This window comes from Dromaius novaehollandiae, chromosome Z, assembly GCF_036370855.1.
Source record: "Dromaius novaehollandiae isolate bDroNov1 chromosome Z, bDroNov1.hap1, whole genome shotgun sequence".
In the NCBI taxonomy this organism is placed as follows: domain Eukaryota; kingdom Metazoa; phylum Chordata; class Aves; order Casuariiformes; family Dromaiidae; genus Dromaius; species Dromaius novaehollandiae.
The window spans coordinates 49,544,715-49,564,026 of record NC_088132.1 but is presented as its reverse complement, the minus strand read 5'-3'; the positions used below and the strand labels follow the sequence as shown (position 1 = coordinate 49,564,026).

Sequence of the window (19,312 nt, the reverse complement as noted above, 5' to 3'; positions counted from 1 at the left end):
GTGAAAAATGAAAGAAAGTGGTAGAATATAAAAATAGAAGAGACTTCCCAGGTCATCTAGCTCCCTTATCATTCAAAATATGGTGTTACAGACATCATCATAAACTTGGTGCTTTTTTCAATATGTTTTAACATATTGTATAATGAATTTTCCTGCAGTTTCTTTAGAAATTATTCCAGGAAAAAAAAAAAAAAATCAACTGTCAGGATATTTTTCCTCAAATTCATTCTCTGGTTTCTACCTTCAGTTTGCCTCGTCTTTTCCTGGTAATTCTCCCTTTCATAGATATATCATCTGATTTTAACAGCAAGTACAATTTGAATATCTACATATTCACATTCTCTTGTTGACATGACTTAGATCAGCTATTTATAATTCTTTGACTTTTTCTCCAAAAGTCAAAATCCTTTAACCTTCTAGTTCTCCTCAGAATGCCCTTCAACTTGGTCAATCCAACAGAGTTATGACAACAAAAGTAATGGATCCCCCAGGATTATCAACACTTTTAAAAAAAACATTAAAGTTTAAACGGAGATCCTTGTGTATTTGTAGAATTGCTGCCCTACCTTATGAAGAACTCATGTCTTAGACAGATAAGTATTTAGCTGATGTAGATTTGTGTCTCCAGGACCAAATTCTAACGATTCTTTCCCAAGACAAAGAGCCAAATGACGCTTCCCTCAGCATCCCTCATTTTAAAACTTCCTTCGTTTTTAAATCAACAGGCTCTTCCTATATCTCCTCAGCTTGTTTTCTACAATAACCTGGGCACTCTTGCCCTATATTCATATACATGTATGTGTGTGTGTATATATTCACACATATATATACACATACGCACACACACCAAACTCATTTCCTGGTCTACTCAAAGAAGCTCCAAGGTCAAGTCTCCTACCTGTCACTTAGTTCCTCTGCTTTCCAAAATCTTTGCTTTCCCCAAACCTTATCTAGGCAGAGTTGGCCTTGATCCTGTCCAACTTAACCTCCAGCTAGCAAGGGCTCCTCTTATGCTTTTCCCAATCAGCTGACTTTATGCACACAAGCAACAGCCTCCCCAAAGCCTCTGCACCCCAGATGCCACCACAGCCTTCTCCTCAGTAATCGCTGTTTCCACATAGACACACATGGCCTTTCTGTCTTGTTACTTCTTGGCTTGTTGTCTGACTGCTTTGCCCCAGTCAGCAAGCTCCCCTGGGAAATAAAAATGGAGCCTTGCCCAAGAGACTGGTACAGTTGCTGTAGTGAAGCTACTCAGCCTAAATTAGATTGCCATTACACTCACAAAGGCAAGCCATGGAAAGGACCCCTACCTAGATAGGCACGTATCTTTGACTCCTTGCAAACTCTTTGAATCCTCTCTTCTCCCAAATCCTATACCTCAAACTCCATTTGTGAGGAAAGACATAAATGTATGTTATACTTCTCATATGGTTCCTAGAGGAGAGAATTCACAAAAACAGAGTGAAAGGAAGCAAGTGCCATGAAAAAAGCAGGAAATGGGCTGAAGGAAAACCTCCCAGTTTTCCATACTTGCTCCCTTTCTAGGATATAGAATATATCTCCACACCGAAAACCACTGTTCTTGATCATTAGGGAAGATAGAATCATCCACAAATCCTTGCCATATCTTTCTTGAAACTTTTGACAAACTTGATAAACAGTTCATACTGTATGTACTTCCTTCAGTTTTACCAGGCAGGCAGTTTGAATCAATCTAATAGCAAATATTCAAGAAAGATTATATTAAGAGCTTCACTTAAAACTCTTAAGCCAACTTTTCATAATTGTATTAAAATTTGTCTGGGATTATCCTTCTCTTTAAAGCAAGTCTTTTTTGCCTATGGCCCTATTGCCTGCAATGTATTTAATTTTCTCCCAATCAGGATTTGTCTATGATTGTAATGATGATGACAATGAGATTTACTGCATTGCTAATATAATTCTTTTTCTTCTCTGTAAGAAATTCTATTAAATTGATTTTTCCACAGAATTCAAATGCTTTCCATTTTTTCTGGTAACATTTTGGGGCATGAAAACTGTCATAATCACTTCATCTAACACCCAGCATAGAGTAGCTATGCATCAAGGAGACATTTTCTATGACTGCTCACTGTGAGTAAGGTAAGTAATAGTATCACCAAAGCTCCTAGCCAAATCCAAAGTTGGATTCAGTAGGCTCAGCCATAACTTTTACTGAAACTGTAGCAGAGATAATATGTCTTGAAGAAATAGGAAATACAACGCCTTGCAAATATAAATTAGCAGAAGAAACAAAAAATATTTTACTAGCTGTAGATTTAAAAACCTTCTACATTCTGTCTTCCATAATGGACTATTTAATTGTTGTGCTATACTGAACAAACTGTAATAACACAAATACAGAAAATGTATATCTGAAATCAAACTCCTTCCTAGTGCAAATTCCATCTTCACATCAGTTTGATCTGCTGAAAACTAGGTATTTGCTACTTGAACATCCTGCTTTGAGACCAAAGCGGCAAAAAAAAAAAAAAAAAAAAAAAAAAAAAAAAGAAAGAAGAAAAAAAAAAAAAGGAAAATCACACCTTTCTTTCTTTTCTTTCTTGAATCTTTACAACTTCAAAGTCAATTAAGAGGTTGCACCTCATAAATTTGATTCTGTACTCCCTGTATTACACCTTCCAGAAATGGATACAGAGCAAAGGATTTCTTCTTATACTGTGAAGGGAAGACCTTTGCAAATTTTTGCGGTCCCCTGAGGCAAAGCTTATAAACCTAAGGGCTTGACAACTTTGCCCACAGTGTTTTCAAAGAGCTCCATTGGGAAAAGCTTTTCTTGGTACTCGTTATCTGATCTGTCCAAAGTTCACCTTTCTCACTGAAATGAAAAAAAAAAGTGAGAGACAGATGAAAGTATGTTAGATGTTTTTGATTTTTAAAAGTCTCAACAAGAGGCTTCAGAAATGCCAGAGGAAAGAGATATCTACCGTAAAGATGGAAAGAAAATGCAATTTGGCATGATTCTAAATCAAGATCTCCTGCTTAACCCTTGGCTACAGTTGAATGTTCCAGGTTCCTTCAAAGAGAACAGCCCCTGTGATGCTGAATGTACTAGGTATATCAGAACACCTCAGGGATTTCAACCAAATGTAAAGCGAGAAGTAGACTGTCTCATCACAGTAGGCATGATGAAATATCTGCAAAAGAAAGGGTTAAATACCTATTCAAGAAAAAACAGAAGGTGGTTATTCCTTTCATTTTCTGAAACCTACTGCTAATGGTGGAAGGAAGTGAGGATATGCAACACTAGGAATAAATGTTCTGTAATTGTTAGAAAAATACAGATACCTTTCCTCAGAAAAGCAGAGTCTTATCTAGGTGACATACTAAAATTCAGTGATGGGACAAAGCCCCTTCATCATTTATTTTTAAGTCTGAGAACTTGTCACTATTTTCTCCTTTTACGTGATTTAAGAGAAAGATTGAACACTACATTGGTAGTGCATAAAGTGAGTACTTACACTGCCTTTTCAGATATTTGTTGTGCTTAGGTAACACAAGTATTGCACTGAAATGAAGCACAAACTTGGCATGCACATGCTACTCCTTGAAGAACATATGCTTAGGTTTGAAAATTAAAAGTCAAAAAATAAAATCAGCATGACCTGGATGGAGAATACTGAAAGGAACATAAGTGGAAAATACAATTCATAGATTTTTCTTCCATCTATGCAAAACAGTTTGGGAAAATGAATACATGGAATATATTCCAGAAGATGCCAGATATAGAACTCTCAAACTGAACTCGGAGAACTATCCATATCACCTAAAAAAACCCTGTACATCCATCTCCCTACAGAGTTCACTGTGGTTCATTGTTTCCTTCGGTGCTATTGTCTGCCATGGGGTTACCATCAGAGAACACTGGTAGGCAGTACTTCCCTCTAACATCTATTTTCAACTGCCTAAATTGGTCTTCATAGGATTCCATTGTGCACACTGCAAAGAAACTTGTCTTGTTGCCAGCTAGAACTGTGAACTACATGTCTTTCCTTTCTTCACTGTTCTTTTTTTGGTTCACAAGCAACCTCCTACCAAAAGCGGAATCCGCAGAAGAGACTACATCCAAGTGATAATGCAATGAAAAAGTATGAAGAGAAGCCCAGGTGGCCACCTTGCAAATTTCCAATGTGGAAGCCTTCGACCTCTCCGCCCAAGAAGCAGCTATAGTCCTAGTGTAATGAGCTTTACAAACCCTGGGAGCCTCTTTACCCTTAACTACATACGCCTTCCTAATACAATCCCTTAACCATCTAGCTAAGGAACTCTTAGAAGCCATTTGACCCCTCTTAAGACCCCCTAAGAGTACAAACAATCTGTCAGAAGATATGAAATCTTTGATTCTTCTGTGATAAACCCTAAGTGTTCTTCTTACATCCAATTTATGCAGCCATTGCTCTTTGTCATTGCTGGGTTTAGGGAAAAATGAGGGCCAAGAAACCGCCTGGTTTAGATAAAACTCACATGCCACCTTTGGGACAAAAAAAGAAATTAAAAAGAGGAACTGTCCAAAGAACTACTTTGTTTCTGATGGAACTTTACACATGTTCTGTTTATCAAGATTGAAGTACCATGGGATATGCTGAACAAAAATCAACTAAAACTGCCATTGAAACAGCAACACACATCAACACAACACGACAGGACATGAGTACCTTAAAAAAAAACCCAACACATTTTTCTTGCATCTCTACACGAATTAAATAGATAAAAGGTCTCCATCAATACTAAAAGCAACCAAAAAGAAAAGGAAAAAAGTGCAATGCTCCAGTCTGTGATGTGTGGGGAAACTTTAGCTCACTTGGATGATAGCCTACTTATTATGAACTGTATAGTTTTCCTTAATTTAGCAGCAGTACTACTTGCAGAACACTGATTCTTCAGGTATGCTTACACATTGCAGTCACTGCGGAGTAGTTTAGATACACCCAACATAGGTTTAAACTAGCGAGAAAGAGTATGGGTAACTGTCTAGCAACAGCAGCGCACTGCTCAATCTGAGCTAATTTACTCTGCTTCTTAGGCTAGTTCTGCAGCCTCTGCTGCACTGTAAACCTGCTACTAGTACCCGACTTAATTTAAAGCTTCTTGGACAGATCTGCACTACACAGCCTGTTAAATTCTTTACGAGGAAGAAGGCTTCTAAATAAGTACAGAAGATGGCCATTTTATTTTCTAGTCATACACAATAAATATATTCTGGTTAAAATAAAGCAAGGATTTTAATCAATCTGCCTGATCAAAACGCAGGTTTCATCAGTGAAAAAAAATTAAGATTATCAGCCTAATATAGGACATTAACAGAAAAAAAATCTTAAATCCCTTTTGGTACCTAACAGAACCTGGAACTACTGGGAACATAGCTCTCATTCTCCCTTATCAAATCATCTTTCACTTCATCACTACAACTGAGATTTCTAACAATATGAAGTGAAAATAACACCGATAAGCCCTTCTTCTTGACAGATTTTTTTTTGTCTGGCTATGTCACATGTTCTGTTCACATATTCTCCAAAAAATGATATAACTGAGCAAAGTTTTGTGAGTAAAACCACCCAACCAGAACAGCAAAACTGAAAACAAAGATACGCCTGATGACGGCACTAACCTCATTTGTAAAAGATTCACCTTCATGTGTGTTTCAATTTTGTGTTTTCTTTAGAACAATAAGACTGCCTCCTACAAGATGATCTAATTTTGCCCTCTCAGATTTGGTAACTAGAGCTACCACTTAAGAACAGACTTACTATACATACAATTACTGTAAAAGAATATTTCTCAAAAAAGAAGGCTTAACACACTTTTCAGGAACAGTTCAGAATGTAGTTAAGCTTGGAGAAATATTTGCAGGATAAAGTCTAAAACATACCTTCTGGCAAGTAAAATATTTGTTGTTAACATTGAAATCATCAAGTTCTCTAAATTACTGGAGATCACATGTCTTCATATAGGCTGTAGTTAGCTAAACATGTTAAGTATATCCCCCATTCCAGTGTTTTCAAAAAATTTTACATTTTATCCCAGAAAACACAAATTAAAAGAACACCTAAAATTACCCCATTCTACCGAATGTATACTCTATCCTACACATGGCCACTATGAATCCAAATGGGAATAAGAGTTACAATAACACCTCTTTGTATGATCAAGGCCATAAAAAGTACAGCATACTGTATGACGGCTTAACATTTCTTGAGAACAACTAGTAAATTTGAGAGATTAAAGGAGGCAGAAACACATTGAGACCAATAGCAAAAATGGAACTTTGAATGCAAATTTTATTTGAGCTTTGATGTATATTCTAGAAATATATAGGTTAACCTGCATTTCTTTATTTTACAGAGTGTCTTTCAGATGAAGAATCCATCAACAAAAATGTGTGCCTCTGATCTATTTTTATTTCACTTTTTTTAAAATTTTTTTTATCAATTTAGTATTCTGAGACCACAGTCCCCAAACACCTTCTTCTCAGCCTGCAGCTTGACTACAGAGATATCGAGTATTTGACTCCACCTATCCTCTTTCCCTAAGCAGCCTGGCCTCATTTTTGGTATGATCCCTTCCTGCAATGTAATCAAGGCTCTTGAAACCACTTGCTCTCTGGTGACCTGGAATCTCTCTACTGGCAAAAGCAGTAGAGTAGAACGCTTATGAGCATGCTGTGATCTGGAAGCTGTTGTTCATATGAGTTTTCAGGATTTCAGGTTCTCCTCATCTGACATGAATGCAATCAGATGAAAAGAGTGAGCAAACACAAACTAGAGGCTTGATTCTGGAAAAGTTTACTCTCTGATCAAGAGCTTACTTTTATAAAAAGCCCCAGTGAAATCAATGGGCTAAGCATGACAGTAAACATACTACATATTCGTAAGTCTTCGTAAGAACTATAGGCTAAAGCTGGACTATATACTAAAACATTTAGTTACATGTATAATAAGATAGATAACACTGATGTTCAAGTCAGTGCTTTTCTCTCTTGAAAAAGGCAGCTTTCTAGGACAAGGTCAGAAATACTCACGATTTCAAAGAATGTAGCCCCCATATATTATTTTGTCTTATATAAAACATAGGCCATTTATACAGATTCAATAGGAGAGACTAATAATTCTGATTACAATGTCTGATAACTTTTCATTTGGTTCTTCATCAATAACTACTGTATATCACATTTATATACAAGCATCTGTTCTTTTCTACAAGTCATAACTGTGCTTAAATGTAAATCTGCATATTTCAAAAAGATTTTTCAGCAGATATGGTAATATACTTCTTTATATGAGATGACACATATTAAGTAGTTAATTTTGAAAAACATACAAAATTATCCTTTTGCACAAACCAGAATCAATAAACAAGGAAAAGCTTCCATTACCTTGAACATTCTTATTCTTCTCAGCAAATGAAGGCACCAACAGAATTTCTGCAGAGAGTTCTTCAATTTTTTCTTCCATTAATAAGAAGAGTTTTATAAGTTGAGAAAGACACTTGAGTTGATACAATGTTAAACAGAAGTTCCTTCCTTTTTTGTGGCATTCTTGGGAAGCTGTTCAAACAAAATCATGAAATACTTCTTACTTTTGCTTAAAAAATGATCCTGCAAAAATGAATATATAGAAAAGTACAGGATACCAAGTCACCTCATTTTTGTCCTAGCATAACGTATCCTCTTTCTCATTCTAAACTATTATTACACTAGTTCTTACTAATCCTTTGGCATTTTTCAAGTATCCAGGAAATTACAAAAGAATTCCAGGTTGTATTATTCATTAACTAGGAACTGTCCAAGCAAAAGATCTATACAGAGAACATTCTTACCTGCATTTTATAGAAAAAAACAGTGTTGCAAAAACTGATTGAACAAATGAAAAAACATGTCATTACTATATTTTAACGGTCTGGGACATCACATCACTACACTGTCACTCTGCAAGTCACCTTGTCTGTTTAACAATCTGCTAGCACAATACAGTTGATGAATATGACATTTGAGTGAAAAGAGACATCAATCTAACACTCCACAACTTTAAATATGTGGGGTTTGAAAACAAGTGAGACTGTCAGTGAACAAATATCAGCAAGTATTATACCTATAAGCATTTGGTGTTTAAAAGAAGAAACTGAACATTTTATTTTGAAAGGTTAACACTTACAGTCATAACATATAATCATGTCACATCAACCAGGGAACTCTGCTTTGAGCACAGTCAGACTACAAAAGATTGAGTGTTTCCAATTTGGTTTTGCTAAACTACACTGTTTAAACAATTTTAATTTTAAAACTTCTCTAAATGTAACAAATTTGCACTTCTATGCAAATTGCTGTGAGCTGATACCATGTTCCTATGGAGTTCTGTTGCAGATATAATATCAGCAGAACAGTTTATGTAGAAAGTGTCAATGAGAGCCAGAGTATGAAAGACAGGCTCCGAAAGACGAAAACAAATACAAATGGATTGAAATGTACTTTTGTGTCACATCTTTCTCACCTTTGCAATTTGAAGTATTCAATTCCTCCCTTTTTCCTCAAAGTTCCTAACTTTTTTTTTTTTTTTAAAAGGTATTCACAAATCACTTAAATAGACATGGATCTAAGTAGCAGAGCTGAGCTCTGAATACAAATTCCCTAATTTGGTATTCCAGTTTTGGAGCCTTAGAGATTGAATTGGGAGTTTTCTATCGGCATCTGAATTTCCTCAAAGTTCTAAACAGATGTATTCATGCTAGTCCTTTGCATTTCTAAGAATGGCAAAAGAAAATGTTATACATAATTGCCTCTGTTGGTGTCTCCCCTCTCTGAATAAGAAGGAAATTTTATCACTGGATTTCCAATTTTAAGTCTTAAACTTCCAATAAAAGACAAGCTACTATTTAGAGAACTTCTCACCTTTACCTGCAAGCTTGATAATGTAAACTGAATGTGACCGATACAACATGACTGCCTGAGTCTACGACAGCCAGAAATACGAGATCCAAGAAGTGAGAACCATAAATCATATCACAAAAATCAATGGAATGTTAGTTCTGTGTCCTATGATTGGAAAGCCTTGCGATGCTGCTGCCCCCTCTCTTGAGGAAGAAACCTACCAACTACGTGACTGCCCCAAGCTACATTGTCCTCATTAGAGTGAAATGAGGTGCACTTAGAAGCCAAAGGTACACCACAGAAATGTTTTCAGAATATAAAACCAAGCTCAGAGAAATGAAAACTTTTATTTTTGCTTTTAATGACTATTCAAAGTATATTTCAGCTGGAACTAGAAGATATCAAATTCAAAGATCCCTTTTCTTTCATGCCATTGAGAAGTTGAGAGAATGCTTTAACAAATTGTAAAGTGTATTATATTATATGCAAACCAACACTTCCATAATCTTCAGAGCAAAATCTTACCCTTTAATACTACACTGTTCTATAAACATTCTGAATCTACTGTAATATATAAATTACCATACATCTTCATATGATTAAGTACTCTAATCATTATATAACTTCCTTAAAGTAGAAAAAGGCAGAAATAATACATTAATTGAAATACTTAGAAACCAAATAAAAGAAGATTCTTATTCCTTAAGGAAAATGCTATTTTACTTTATACAGATGAAGAGTGCAATTGTTCTTCCATATTATTGAAAAAATTACTGAAGACAGAGATGAAACTGGAGACCAAAAGGGCATCCACACTATATACTGTGGCAAAGCCTCGAAAGAAAGGTCCTGCAGCAGTGAGCACTCCACAGACACATTCTACTAGTGAGGTAATCATACTCTGGCAAATGAAACCTGAATGTTTTCTGTCCTGCACACCCTTCTTGTGAAGGGTACACACTAGCTTCTCCCTTGCTCCTGATGCTCAGAGCATGGTTTATTAGAGAAAGGGCTCCTGCCAATGAACAAGTGAATTACATCTGGACAGGCCTTGGAGAATATCAGTCACTGGTACTTAACCTGTCTTCTCTTTGCATGAGTTCACGTACCTACTCTACCAGGAATCAGATTCCCAGCAATAACCTTAGCATCAGTTACAAGACAGAGTATTTAAGAGGCCTGTCACATAAATGACGAGTGCTGCAATGCAGTAAATACAGCAGCAGTTCTGGATACATGAGAAAACATGGTCAGAACCATAGGCAGCCACAAGACAAATGTATAGGACCCAAATACTGCATTACGCAGTCAGCCAAAGAGATTGCTTGAATTCTGATTGAAGGTGCTCTGACCACTTTTGGAAGTTCCATATTTATGGTTTAATAATAATTTGTTCTGCAGCTGAATATTCTTTTGGACAATCACTATGCAGAGACAGAAGAACCCCTAGTATTTCCTAGAATCAACATGAATAGCCTGGGAGACTTTCTTAAAGGGCTTGGGATTCATGATGACAAAATAAAAGAGCCTTTTTGACTTTCAGGTTGAGAAGTACAAAGTCCTAGATATTTGAAGCTTAGGAAAGAATACTAGGTTAATTCTTGACTGAGGAAAAAAAAAAAAACCTCTGACACAAAATTCAGAAGAAATTTGAGGTAAGCATAGACTAAATTGTCTTGGAAAAAAAGAATCAGACCAGCTCCTTCATCTAATACGCAGCCCACCCTCACAGACAAGAGAAAAGAAGGCAAGAGATCAGGGATTCAAACAGCGAACTCATGAAGGCCTAAAGCATGAAGTTGAAATCCCGCTGATCAACAGGATTTGGAACTCACTAGAAACCTATAAACTGTGGGCAGTGAGAATGTAGTGGTCCAAGAGAGTGGGCATGCAGATCGACCTTCACCAACATGGTCGAGATAAATGCATTAGAAGAGGGGAAGGACCCTCTTTACATGGAGAGGACTACCATATAAAAAACATGATTTTCCTAGAATTGCTCAGACTAGGGAAGAGGAACAGTCACCATAAAGGACCAAAGCTGTGAGGCAGACAATCCCTGGGGTGGGGTGAATCATCTGACCCAAGTTCTAAGACTGCTCTGGAAAGATACTAGAGAACAAAAGCTTTAGAGATCTCCCGGATAATCACAGTTTTATTGTTACCTCAAATCACCAGCTGATGTACACAGTTTGAGAAGACAACCTCAAAATCATGTCATTAAAATATACTGCCTCTTTATTAAATATACAACTATATTGACATAACAGTAGCTCCAATACAGTAAGAGACACACTACATGCCTAATACCAGGAAAAACACAAAAAGTCATTGGGATCTGCATAAAGTCCATTTTACAACTCTGTAAAAGTAAGCGTATTTACAAGCAATGATTCATTAGCCTACTTGACTGTATAGATTAGTTGTTTACTGAGCATACAATTCTGAGCTAACCAATTCTTAAGTATTCATTTGCCCTCTGTTAGGTTTTGTTTTGATTTCTCTTAGGAAAAGATAATGACGAGGTAAGGAGATTTATATTTGAGACCAAAGATCCAGCTGTGACAAAGAATCATGCATCACTTATACAAGCTTGTTGTTACAGCACTACAGACTGGTCAAGCCACATACTCCCATGTTACCAGTCACCACAGCTCATGCTGTCTTATCACCAAACTGTCTTATCAACCAAAATCAATCATAATGATGCAATAGGTATTTGAATTGATAAGTGCTGGTCCAAAACCAGCTCCTAACTATTAGGCTCCTAACCTGCACAGGTCACACAGTTATATGTTACTCTGTATAGTTCACATAGTTTAAGGGGTTGTCCACTCAGGGTAGTAATCTTTGAACAAACCTAGTCTTATCCAGAACTATCACTACAAGGCCTTGTTCCATCTCTTTTTACTCATACAGGAAACACTGGGTCTTTACTACAGAATGAAGTCCATGTTCCTGTATAAGCATGCCAAACATAAAGCAACTGTCCTGTAAAATATAAGCTATTTCTTGTGGGCTTGGATGACAAAAACATGTATTATTGGTTAGTCCCACTGTGAAAAAAGTTAGCTTTCCTGAAAGAACTGGACACGGAGCCACCAAGAAGCAAATTTCGTCTCTTCTGTGGTCATTTCTATGTGCACAATTTTATTTCATCCCATTAATTTATGAAGGATATGACGACTCATTCATTTATTTAGTGCCTGAAGGCCAACAGTCTGTCATCACCTGCACATCTAAATCTTGACTGAAAGATCTTATATACATCCTGGACTCTGTAGAGTCTCAAAACAGATAGCAGGATTCCACTTTGAAGACCACTGACCAGGCTGCTTGAATAAGCTACTTAGCTTACAGAAACACACACATCATGGTTCATTTTTTGGCAGAGGGGTATTAAAGGCATTTCTCCTCAGACATTGATCTGATTGGACAGAACAGAAGCTTTTAAGAATTGTGTAACAGCAAACAGAGTTAAGCAGCCAATGTGATGACACACAAAAAATGGAAACATCTGTAAGTTCTGTAGTTGATTGTCATGAACAGTCAGCCACATTGCCTATACTGAGGCTGCCTGAACTGCTCTTAAGGCTGAATCTGCTAGTGGAAGACTCCTAAGCCAGTAAGATGAGCTACCTTCTAGGCAAACAAAAAAACCCCAAGTAAACACAGCATCAGGGAGCAGTGAGAGCTGGCTGCTTGCTAAGGGACAGGGAGCAGAGCACAGTAACATGGCCAGCAGGGCAAAGTCCTTACCAGCCAGGAACCCATCTCACAGTCCCCAGGCAAGGCAAGCAGGATAGATCTGCAGATGATAGCCACGTTCAGCCAAGAGTCCAGAACATCAGGCAAGCTCATGGTGACAAGGCAAGGCTGAGGTCAAGCCAGGAAATCAGTCCACAGGTCAGGGTTTGGATCAACAGGGTCCATGGCCATTTGCAGACATGGCTGTAGCTGAGCTGGAGACCAGTACTCCTACAGCATAGCTGAAGCAGGGCCCAGGTCTGACCTTAAATTGGATCCTGGGCCTATCACAGGGTCAGGATGGTGGCCACAGATGAAGCTTGTTAGGGCCATTAAGACCAAGGGCTTTGACACACAGCACTTAAGGAGCTTCAGTTTTCAGACTAAAACATTAGAACAGGTTGTTGCTATAAAACTGTACTTCCCATGAGAGACTTACGCTTCATATCTACTGAGAACAGCATAATTATTTGGTCAAGAGGCCAGAACAGAAAGCATTTTAGGCTTCTACTACCAAGCTTGTGGTACCTTTCTGGAAAAAAAAATCTACAAAGGCAAAGATTTTGTCAAGTAAGTTGAACCTGTACTTGTACCAAGCAAAAAAAGGATGATAGTTAACTATAAAAAAGTGAAAGGAAGCAGAGGAATAAGTCCATAATGTTCATAATCTTAATATCCTCATCCTGTGATCTGTACTCTTAACATTCACACAGAGACAAAGGGGGCATAAAGGGTACTTCACCTCCTCTGGCATGCTGATTCACCATTCCAGCCATGAGATGACAGGCAGCAGGAGTCTGCCATCCCAAACAAGCTGACTCTCAGAGAGCTTTGCTGATAAAAAAAGAAACCGTAGGTATGACTAATATTGAATGTTTATCAAATTCCTCAAGGACTATGGCAGATTGTGCTGGTGCCAAGGCAGCTGATGCAGTCATACAGCAGTCTAACATCATCAGAGAAACAAGGGGCACCGATTTTTAAAGTTTGGTCTTCCATTTCAGCTGAATGAATTGGGGATGGAGAAACTTTCCTAAGATCTGAAGAAAAGAGGAGACCATCTATCTTGCCAGAGACCATTTGGCTGACCTTGCCCAGACAGAAACTTACTATTGGTCTTCAGGAGCTAGGAATGAGCAATCTGATTTAGTTGATCAAGTGTCCTGCTAAGCTAAGGGTTAGAGACAGACTACACTGGTGCTCAAGATTCTGTTCAGATCTCACCCAACTCTGGTACCATCAAAAAAGTGGCAGGTGCACAGTCCTTTCCAAAGCAACAAGAAAACCTCACAAGTTGGCAGGTCCAAGGATGGAATATGCCTTAGTAGATATTACACAGCTGAAAAGAGGTCCTCAGTGAAGGCATCAACATCACAACAGCAAGGAAAAAAAGCAATCAATCAATTGAAAAAAAAACCCTAGTAGTAAAAAGTGTAAAAATATATAGAAAAAAGCAGACTAGTCCAGGCCCCATGTCCTCTAAAATTATGCAGTTATGATAAACGTATACCAATAATAAAACACAAATCAAGTTCGATTTACTCTTTTAAATGCCTATTATTAGTTCAGTGATGTCATTTCCTCCAAAAAAATTAGAAAAGTTAACCAAAAATTACATAATCTTCGAAATGTTTTCTCTTTGAGATGAATTGCTAACTGAAACAAGCTAAGCTCCTGCTTGCTCCTTGCTTATTATGTTACCTAAATATTAATTTAGCTCTCAAAAGTCTCACTAAAATGTTTCAACATCTTAGCAGAAAATCCACAGGGGCCTGCATTCTATAACATACAGTTAATCCAGGTTCTTAGCTATATTTTGGCCCAAGCATTCCTACCATCCATATAGAAAAAAACCTTTCACTTGCATTTTCAAATGTTCTAAACCCAAAGCAGCTTAGTCAGCTGATGTATAAATTAGAACAGAAGGTCCACTGTAACCCAGCTTGTGGGTTCTCTTCCCCAATGCTAATTTGCAGTATTACTCAAAACCTGGCATTCTTTCAATATTCATCCCACAATTTCCTGCTTTTTACCCTCCTTCCTCAGACTGGAAAATACTACTGCAGTAGGCAGAACTATATAGAAAAGATTACAAAAGAGCCTGGATACAAGGAAGCATAGGTTACATTCAGGAACCACAAGTTCCTACAGAAACGGTCAAGAGTCAGTAACACACATATGGTGACATTAGGTTAACATTAAGTACTCAGCTTCAGATGCTGATGATTTAAGTATGCATTTAAGCATGTAGTTTAAATATATCCTACAAAATGTAAGCACGCTCATTATAATTTTCAACAACCAGGTTTAGTGATACATTAGCAAAAAATATTAACTAGAAAAGAGCAAAAATGTCTTTTGGTATTGAGCACATGAAGTGCCACACAAAAAAATTCAGAGTGCTATTTATTTAGAATCCTGACAGCATTTTACAGACTCAGAAGCTCTACACTGGCGATAGGCATGCTGCCTTAAATGTATTTTTCATCCCTACATATTAGACTTGAAATACTACACTGAAAACAGTTTTCAGCTAATTGGCAAACCACTCCCTCCAACAACAAGCAATGAAGAAGCATGACTCAAGACTTTTCTTGAAATAAGTATAGTAGTCCAAACTCAATTAAATAGTAACTTAACTGAGGTTTTTAATATAAAATCCTGATAATATAGTGCAATAAAATATGGTTTTCATGTAGACTGATTATAAGAGATGTTAGGGCAATGTATAATGTATAATCTGAAACTGTAACATAATCTGAATCTGTAATCTGAATCTATAATCAGAATCTGTAACATGTATAATCTGAAAATTTACAAGCACCTTAAGTAGGAGATAAAAAGTGACAGCACATTTAGCACCTTTAAATGAAGAACAGAAATGCTATTATTCAAGCCCACAAGAAAGCTTTGCTCATGGCAGTTCAACCATCGTGATCCTCTGGATCACACGGTCCATAAAACAGGTAAGAAAGGCCTGCTAAGGGTTAACTTATTTGAGGATAGTGGCTCTCCTGCTTCACTGTACTGAACTGTAGCAAAATAAACAAAAAAAATTGTCAATACATTTGTACTGACTGTTCCATTTATAGAGGACTGTTGCATTTGACAAAGATTTTGTGAAGAGACAACATCTTTTTGTCCTCAGCATACAAACACATGATCATAAGAGTAGTTATACCAGGTTCTGCTCTATAGCCATCTACCTCAGTATTCTGGGCTTTGACAGTGGCTGAAAGAGGATGCCTAAAGAAAACACAACAAGGAAAGCATATGCAACACCTTCCCTCAGTACTTTCCCAGCCCTTGACCATTTGCAGCTGAGGGGCTTCCAGAGACAGAGATGGTATACATCACTAGTCTTCCAGTGGCTATTTCATCAGCTCCTCCTCTTACCTCTGTTACGCCACATACATTTTTAGCATCTATAACATTTTGTGGCAAGAAGCTCCCTGCCTTAACTACACACTGGGCTGAGAAATAAGTCCTTATAAAACTATTGTTTTGTATGTTTGAGTATTTCATCTGCTAGCTTCTTTGATGCTCACTAATTTTAAGAATCAGTATACTACTGATCCCTGTTTGTTCTTCCAATGCTTCTCATCATTTTATATCTATCATAGACTACCCCCTCAATCATTTTGTTTTCACACTGAAGAATTCTAGTTTGCTTATTTTTCCGTATGTGAAAGCTATTGTAGAAGCTAATTCTATTCAATAAAAATTCTAATATAAAAAATACAGAAGTTATTAATGAAAAAAATCTGTCCTTATCTAAAGAAAATATGAAAAAATTAAAGAAAGAACCATGTATTAAAAAAGACCTCCTTCTAAAAATGAGCATATGTCATACAAACTTCAGGGTTACATTTAGTGTGGATATCCTACATCATCTTAAACACTGAGTCTCAGTGTTCTTATTTATTTGTATATCAAGAAAGATATTTTCTGCAGAATAATGTGACCACTTGGGATCTTTTTTATTAGGAATAAAAGCCATGATATTGGAAAATTTCACTTCACCAGTGATGAAGTTTGGAAGAGCCCATATGAATCCTAAGTCAGCTCATGTAGGTTAATTAAAGCATTTTTCAAGCACCATAAAGCAGAAGATACACATTCTATAAAGTACTCATTCATAGTACCTGAGCTTCTCCTAAGTATTTAAAATCAGTAACGAGATTTCTGCCTTTATCTTACCACTTATGAAAGATTTGCCCTCATGTCTAAGAATGAAGTAGCATGAGAAATAAGGCTATTGTACAAGACCAGTGTATACCTGCTAACTTGTGATTTAACAGCAAGTTTCAAAACTGGTACTGTCTCAAAGCTGTAGCTCTTGAAACCATTAAATAAAGTGTTTCCAATTTCCTTGGTTATAGCCTGGAAGCACTTATTTGAAAATCTCAAAAGGCACATGGAAATATGCATATCAATTAATCCCAAACTTTAAAGTAAATGTTCTGATTTTTAGAGCCTGGTACTTTTTATTTTTTAACAATTTGGCATTCACAACATCACAAAAAATCGAATGGCTAATTCTGAACATTTCAACCCATCCAGGGATGTGACACAGTAAAGTGTGGTGCAGAAATCCCTGCATCATAGGTGACCTGGCTGTAGATATTAAGAATAGCTGCACTACAAGAGCGTTGCTCTCAGATTAATTAGCCTCACTACTCAGCGTACAGTGCCACATGGCGAAACCACTTCTGAGACTCCTGATGGAATCCTTGGAAAGCAACCTGATGACTGCCTTCTTCAGTGATTATAGTGGGGATTTCTCCCTCAGCAGGAACCAAGGGTTTAAAACCCTTTTAATCAATTTTACTATAAAATACCTTCCCAATACATTAAGTATCTTTCCCTTGTCCCCATTTATAAGGCTTAACTTCATATAAGACAGATCTACAATACTGTTCTTCAAGGGACACAAGAAAGTGATGTCAGGGATTTCATCCAATGAAGCTATATAAGCAAAAAAATCAAAAAGAAAAAAATACAATACTAAACTGAATATCTAACTACAACCTACACACAAATAGTAAGTCCATTTCATAAAGGGAAGTAACATTTTGTTGAAATCTGAAATGAAATAGCCTAATAAAGCAAAAGAAACTCTGATAGAAACTGACAGTCACCGTGTATAGGGATATTTCAAGGGGTAAAATTTTCAAAGCTGTGCACGGGGAGTTACATACATAAATTCCATTAACAATAATGTGTTCCTCAGCTCTCAGCGATATTAACTTTTAAGTGATGCTATAACTATTATAACAATCTTGCATTTATGACAGCATTCATCTGCACACTATCTCCTAAACAGAGCTAGTATATAAACTGCATTATTCTTTCACTTGCATTTAGTAATGATATATTCAGTTTTCATGGACATGAGCTCACAGTTCTCTCTTCTCAAATGGCATGTTGGTGTATGTGTTTTTAAAATAACTGTTAGGGTTTAAATAATTAGTATTGCTGGATATAATCACATATTTCCCCATTCTCTAAAAGGTAACTTAATATCTCTGCATAGCAGATGTAATACACAATATTGCATATAACTAAATTGTTGCAAACAGTGCCAGCAGTTTTCTATCCACAGTACTTAAGATAATTATAAAAATCATCTTCATTACTGCATGCTAGCATTTTTAACAGTTTAATTTGGATAGGTTACAAGATACATTCAAATCACACAGACACAATTACTGCAAACCCAAGAAGCTATAAAATGTTCCCAACCAAATCCCTTTGACCCTGTTAATGTCTGCTCCTTGTTAATCTAAGGCAAACATTGTTTGTAGTGTGCATTTGTTATGGAATATGAAAAAAAGAAAGGAAATCCCTTAACAGTTGTTATTGATTCCAGCGTTTACTGACTGAAAGTTAAGTGCCGTTTACAAAACAGAACAGATGCAGATGCTGACAAAAAGGTAAACAATTGTTGCATGGCTTACTGCCAGCTTCTAAGCCAATATATTAAACTCCAAGTGAAGCATATTTCCCCTATAGATTGCACTTATTGCCACTTCATTTCCTGTGTGCTCTGTCTCTCTATTGCTGTGCCTGGCACTAAGCTATTTTCAGTTCTTTGGTGACCCCTGAGGCCTAGTGCTACCTCACATAGCCATTAGTGAAGGGAATTGCATGTGTCTGACATGGCCTGAAACCAATTATTTGATATTTTCTTCAGAATGATGCCCAACTCTGTTGGGAATGAGCAATCATGAAATAATTTACCTCCTGATTTAATTTTTTCCTGCACAAATTAGTTGTAGCCTGAGCTGGCTATACACAGCTGCTTGTGACATATCTCTGTCTTATCAAGATTCTACTTGAAATGATGACAAAGGGAAGGGGGGAGGAGAGCTGAATAGAATAGGTTGGGGAATCCTGCTTTAAAAAGGCATTGACAAGTTTATCAGACACACTGATCACATGTACTCGCTGCTGATGGAAACTGACAGGCCCATAAAGAAACTAGCAGTGCAGCAAAGGCAACCACAGGGATGCAAACTGGTGCTGGAGCATTTAAGGGTTTTTAAACACCTGTCTGCTTTGCAGCTCCCTTTAGTTCCAGGGAAACCTAGGGATGCCAAGAGAATCTGACAGAAAGGCTCAGACAAACAGGCTACACATTGGCTTATTTTTGTCCCA

General features: G+C 37.0%; 1 protein-coding gene across 2 annotated transcripts in view; it reads right to left on the bottom strand.

The window, feature by feature from the left end:
- Positions 1-19,312, bottom strand: part of LOC135323427 (uncharacterized protein KIAA0825-like) — a 253,838-nt gene that overhangs the window by 172,068 nt on the left and 62,458 nt on the right. For both annotated transcript variants that reach the window (XM_064501466.1, XM_064501467.1), the window contains one exon: positions 7,415-7,585. In XM_064501466.1, coding sequence (XP_064357536.1) covers positions 7,415-7,585 — 171 coding nt within the window. The remainder of the gene's footprint in view (positions 1-7,414; positions 7,586-19,312) is intronic.